The sequence below is a fragment of the Acartia tonsa genome, chromosome 9, assembly GCF_053477335.1.
Source record: "Acartia tonsa isolate MP-2025a chromosome 9, ASM5347733v1, whole genome shotgun sequence".
NCBI classification, from domain to species: domain Eukaryota; kingdom Metazoa; phylum Arthropoda; class Copepoda; order Calanoida; family Acartiidae; genus Acartia; species Acartia tonsa.
This window is the reverse complement of record NC_137268.1, coordinates 42,505,256-42,511,589: the sequence shown is the minus strand read 5'-3', so window position 1 is coordinate 42,511,589 and position 6,334 is coordinate 42,505,256. Positions and strand designations below refer to the sequence as shown.

General features: G+C 32.1%; 1 protein-coding gene across 1 annotated transcript in view; it reads right to left on the bottom strand.

The window, feature by feature from the left end:
- Positions 1–579: 579 nt before the first annotated feature.
- Pex11ab (peroxisomal biogenesis factor 11ab) overlaps positions 580–6,334 on the bottom strand; it is a 5,898-nt gene continuing 143 nt past the window's right edge. Inside the window, exons 2-9 of the mRNA XM_080172991.1 lie at positions 5,936–5,988; positions 5,495–5,545; positions 4,449–4,523; positions 3,919–3,996; positions 2,756–2,832; positions 1,869–1,951; positions 1,284–1,353; positions 580–816 (exon numbers count right to left, since the gene is read on the bottom strand). Coding sequence (XP_080029117.1) covers positions 737–816; positions 1,284–1,353; positions 1,869–1,951; positions 2,756–2,832; positions 3,919–3,996; positions 4,449–4,523; positions 5,495–5,545; positions 5,936–5,988 — 567 coding nt within the window. The 3' untranslated portion in view covers positions 580–736. The remainder of the gene's footprint in view (positions 817–1,283; positions 1,354–1,868; positions 1,952–2,755; positions 2,833–3,918; positions 3,997–4,448; positions 4,524–5,494; positions 5,546–5,935; positions 5,989–6,334) is intronic.

The following is a 6,334-nucleotide window of genomic DNA, read 5'->3' as shown; positions in this document are numbered from 1 at the left end:
TTCATTGAGAAACAGAAAAGGAAACGGTCAGTCTGAAAACCTCATAAATAGCTCATATCGTTAATTTGGTCTTTAGAATTAACATGTCGATTCCAAACTTTGCATGATAATTCTTATGACAGTTGGGTAAAATTTAAAAAGCATAGCAACTCTTTAATCGTCGCCAGAAAGTCCTTACGCCCATTTAGAACATGCTCCTTTTTAACTTTTTCCCATATTTATTTTATGATAAAATAATTATCATGTGTTAATTATAGAGCAGGGTGGATTCTTAAAAAAAAGTTGCGCCACTAATCGCTTAGTAGGGCAAAATTGTTTTCGTGAAAAATCCACCAAAATTACATTAAAAATCTACAAAAATTAAACAAAATCATAGAAGGGTTATTAACATAAGATTTTATTTAATTTTTGTAGATTTTATGATTTTGGAGGATTTTTCACGAAAACAATTTTGCCCCACTAAGCGATTAGAGGGGCAATTTTTTTAAAGAATCCACCTCAGATGTTCAGTGTACATATTACATTTCTGTATTAACAGTCCGTTACGGAGTTTATTAACTTATCTTTAAAAGGTTCGCATTTAAAAAGTAGTTTTATTAATATCATCCTAAAATATATTTAATATTATCAAATGTTAGTAAAAATAACATGTCAAATTGTCAATCTACAAAACAGTTATCACATAGAATACAGTAAGAAATAATATCACAGTGTTTCACAATCAACATGTAGTTTATTATTTGAGCATAGAATGTAGATTTAAGTAACTAGAACCAACTCCACATACTCCAACCAAAGTCTTATTCTTGATATACCCTTAAAAAAATTTCAATATGAAGTTATGAACAACTCTTTAGACGTGAAACTTAGAATTGCAGTATTAGCTCGAGAACCAGAGAGAGATGGGACAATGGGCTGTTTATTACACTGGTTCTCAAAGTTTTAATAATACATAATACTTTCTTAGTTCTAGGCTCAACCACTTTGAGGACTTTTGAATTTTGATTCGTTGATTCTTTAAGTTGAGTTGTTAAACGTTTCAACCACCAATTTTAATCTACAGAAGGGGTAATATTGTGAATCATCATGGGAAATGTACATCAATTTGAGGGCCATTGTCTTCTCCCTTTAGATCTCAACTAGAGAAAAGTATGATAATTTTTTGGCTTTAAATCTGTAACACAAAGCTAGACACGATATTGAAATCTCTTTATTGCCCGACACGATCAAAAATGATTAAAGCTAACAATTGAATTGAAAACACATTTATAGGTTTATTTTACCTAATGCAGCCAGAGGAAGTATAATGTTCATCATATTTTTAACAATGCTAATAGCTACAGGTTCTACATCCTGAATTCATAATAAATAGACATTAACAAAAAAAAAGGGAATCTAGTGCAGTTCACGGTAAAATGTTCCTGGTAACGATTATCTCCAAAATCTAGGAACTTTAAAGGCTGCTAACGGCCAAATGGTGGAATGCATAGATTATGCTCGCACAAAATTTTAACTGACAAAACAAAGCCAACTAGAATAGTTATCACTCAATTATGCACAGTTATCTCTTACGGCACATAAATGCGCGAAATAGACTTGTTTTATGGTTTTTTTCTACAGTGAAGCTTTTCCTGTTAATCATTGGTTCTAGGCTATTTCAGATGATTCAAAGGCTTTCTTATGTCGCTTAACACGGTGTGCGGGCATGCCATATGCATTCAGCCGTTTGGCAGCTAGCAGCCTTCAGGAATATTTTGTTAAATACACTAGAATTATAAAAAAAATCATACTTAAAAAAAGGGCAGTGACAAATAACGAGTTTTAAAAATGTTTAGTTTTAAAAAATAATCTATTGAAAATTAAAGAACCTTTAAACATTGTTGAAAATGTCCTCTTATGATATCCATGGAGTATTTCATTAGCTGTTTAGATAACTGGATAATATCACAGGCTAAAAAATTTTAACTAGTAAGTATTATGTATTTGTGTCTATTTATGTGTTTATTAAAATTCAAGATATGTCCATTTTAAACAGGCTCCTTAATTCATATTCCAAATTTAAGTAATTTTTTTAGTGGATATAATTCTGCAATTCCCCTGAAGAACAACTTCTATTTTCAAATCTAAATTTAAACGGATACTATATTCCTTTCACAGTGAAGTGGGAGGCTTTCAAAGTTACCGAAAACTAAATCCAAGTTTGAACTTGTTGAGTCACCAGAGGAGCTATAGAAGACCAACCTTGGATGGTAAGGTGTCCGTAGAAAGCTTTTGGCATAACAAAGAGAAAACTAAAAAATACTAGGGTCTATCTCTTACCCAGCTCCCACCAGAATGGCGCAAGTGACATCGACACGACAAGAAAAAAACAGTCAACTTGAAAGCATATACTGTAGTTACTTCTGAGCATTATTGTCACTTATGTATGTAATTGTGTTCCTTTTATAAGGTTCCACGACAAACGCAGGAGTCCCTAACGTCGGAGCGGACAAACGCAGGAGTGTTAAATATTAATTTAAGTACGAATTTCTATGCAGATTAGGTTAGGTTAAGATATGAATGTACAAATAAGCAGGGGTTAGGCATTTAAAAAACCTATAAGATGGTCTAAAATAGGTTAGGTTAAGTGTCCACTCCTGCGTTTGTCCACTCCGACGTTTGGGACTCCTGTGTTTGTCATAGGACCCTAATAAGATAATACTCAAAGATTTAATCATTAAGTAGGTTAGCTTTATGAAATAAACTAAAATATAACCTAGTTTTGTAAGAACTGATAAGCACCAGAACTGATTAGAAATTTTTGACCATTTAGCTTTGTCCACTTCTAACAATCTAAATTAAAAGCCTATGAAGATTTAAGAAGGTTCTTGATCGCTAAATCCCCTAAATTACTTGTTTTGGACAACTAGCAAGTGTTAAAAACAAAACAAAAAACTATACGTGGGTCAACCTGTATATAATTTTTGGATCTACTGCAGTTCACGGTAAAATATTGCTGGTAACGCAATTTTCCAAAAATCTATGAATTTTAAAGGCTGCTAGCTGCCAAACGGCTGAACGTACAGATCATACCCGCACACCATTTTAAGCGGCATAAGAAGGACTACAAATAATCTCGAATAGCCAAGATCCAATGATGCACAGGGAAAGCTTCACTGAAGAAAAAACGCGTAAAATAGGTCTTTTTCGCGCATTTCTCTGCACTGTGAGATAATCATGCATTATTGATTTATGGCTATTCCAGATTATTTGTAGGCCTTCTTATGCCGCTTAAAACAGTGTGCGGGCATGATCTGTACGTTCAGCCGTTTGGCAGCTAGCAGCCTTTAAAATTCATAGATTTTTGGAAAATTGTGTTACCAGCAATATTTTACCGCGGACTGCAGTAGATCCTAATTTTTTATTTGGATACTTTTTAAAACCAGTCCTAAAATAAGCATGCTTGCAACTTCCTTAAACGGAGTATGTTCACCCATATGTTAAAATTTTAATGGACAAATACTAGTACCTAATTAAAGAATATGAATCATGAAAAGGAAACGAAGTAGCGGGTTTCGTCGTATTTTCACAGTAGCTTTTTTCCTATTTCTCAGGAATAAGGTATAACCAACAAGCAAAATAAATCAAAAATAATATTTGGGGGGCAAATGGAGAGGTCGTCAATTTTACGATGTGTTGCCCCCCAACGACAGGTGAAAAACACATATAGGTTTCGTGATTTTCTTCCGAATTAATTTCGTTATTGGTACGAGCTGCCTATTTCTAGCCACTGCACTGGGGGGCTCTAACCATACGGGACAATCATTAACATTTACCTAACCTAAATGACTAATCAAAAGCTACTATGAAAATGCTACGAAACCAACTACTTCGTTTTCTTTCAATGATCCAAAACTATTTATATTATTTCTGGAATACCTGGATGCATGTAGGATTATGAGATGATCAGTGAACAGATAAACTGAATTAGCCAATAGTGACAAGCTTTCTAAAACTCTAAAATAAAAAATGTTAATGCTTCTTGTGCTTCCATTTTTCTTGAATGCTTTCAACTTTCATAATGAGAAACAAAGAAAAAATATTATTTTTTAGCTGTAAACGGAGGTAATGTATCTTTTTTGTCATTCTTGAAAAAATCCAAAATGAACTGAATGACTTCATTAAACTATGAAAAGGGAAGGTTAACATTGCCCATAGATGCAATTGAGAGTCAAACACTTTACTTAGGTCAAAAGAACAAAAAAAAATTAATGCTTTTATCCAAATAAAAAAATATACCTAGTATTTATTAATCATTAGGTAAAGTATAATACAATTGTTTTTATTAGTAAATAAGAACTTTTTTTATACACCATACTTGAGGCTACTCTGAAAAGCACTAAAAAATTGTTCCATTGTTTTTAAAACAAAACAAAAATAACCTCTTGAAATAGGATAAAATAGACTACCTTGTAGTATGATCATGAGTATTTGAAATGGCCATCTTACTAGCTGATCTCAAAGAATCTACAAAAGTTCCAAACCTTAAAATTAATTGCTATTAATTTTTCTTATAAAGTATAGGTATATAACAATTAAATAGGTACTTAGTTAAAAATTTATCAGAAAAAAATGCCTGTTCCATCATGAAACTTGAATTGTCTACAAAGAATATATAGCAAAACCAGGGAGATAATGGGCTGTTTATCTCAGAGTTGGTAAAAACCCGGTTTTTTTTAAAGAACCCAACCCATTAGGTTTTATTAATAAAATCCGGGTTTTTTGGGTTTTATTGTTTTCTAAAGATTATTACCTAAGAATTTTAAGATATAAGGTTAAATCATTTTTATAAAGTAACAGGATGTTTGTCTGTACCATAGGATCTCGCTAACCGCTGAATCGGTATAGTTCTCCTGTACAGGGTAGCTTTTAATAGGTCCAGGGAAGGTTTATTCCAATTTTGGGGGAGGGCACCACAAATCTCCTAAGAGAAATCTGCCCCCCCCCCCAGGGTAGTTAAAAATCTTCAATGGACCCGTGAGAAGCCAATTGTAAAAGTGGTTAGGGAGTTATTTTGGTACATATAGACAGACATTCCGTAACTTATATATAAAATAAGCAGTTAAAATGCAGTTATACAATATTTGAGATAAAATGTTTTTATAATTTCTATTATTTGTTTGAAAATAGTACTCCTTATGAGTCAAAATAAAGTTAACATTATCGACAAAAGGTACATTTAAAAAAAACACCGTTTTTTGGGTTTTTTTGAGTTAAAAAACCCAATAAAACCCAACTTGGGTTTTTTACTTGTTTTTTTTATGTCAACCCTGGTTTATCTAGTCCTCAAAGTTTTAAAATAACGTTTTTATATTTGTTGACTAAATAATTTTGGTGACTTATTGAATTTTGATTTGTTGGTTCATTGGGTTGAGTGTCCAAACGTTTTAACCACTAAATATAATGTACCATTGTTCTTTGTAGAACAACGTGTAGTTGTACATTAAAAGTTTACCTTAGTACTTTTCTGTTAAGCCTTAGAGTATCTTCCAATTGTGAAAACCATCTAAATACATTTTTGTATAATAGCTTAGTTATAAAGGGTACTTTTAAAAATATTTATACTTCTAAACTACCTATGCTTTTTTCTTTTTTACGTTATTGAAAATTGGAGGCATTAAAGATCAGTGCCAGTGGTAACACTCTGACTTAAGGGTATGAGAGTTCGAGCTCGAGTTGAATTTGACAGTATTAATACATTCACAAAACATCTTCTTTGTTGTCAGCAAGTATAGATGTATAATCCAGACAACTAATCCCAATATTTATATATTTCGTTCCATTTGTATAGTTCGTACATGCTTGAATAACTTGAATGAGACTGAACTGCCATTGACAATGACATACATGCAACAACATATAAGAGAAAATAAAATATTAGAATTGTTTAACTAACCTTGGTTGACTATGCCAAGCTACAACTATCTTACATCCATACTGTAACAATCTTGAGTATTTTTTGTTGATTTTTTTCGAAAATAATTGTTCTAAGGCCTTTATGCAATTAATACATTAAAAGTTGCAGGAAATCTTTAAAAAAACTACTGCCCAAGATTTCACTATTGAGGAAAGCTGTAAGGAAACTTCCTGCTACGCTCCTATATACCTCAACAGACAATTTGAAAGTAAAGGGGAGTCAGTTTTAATTCTAGTTTTTTAAAAAAATATAAAATATTTTTTGTGGAGGAGGTGGGTAAATTTTCTCCATGAGCTATATAGATTTGGAGGGTGGAGATAACCTTACCCAAAATATTTAAAAACCTTTGATAAACCTAAAAGCAGCTACACTGTAAAG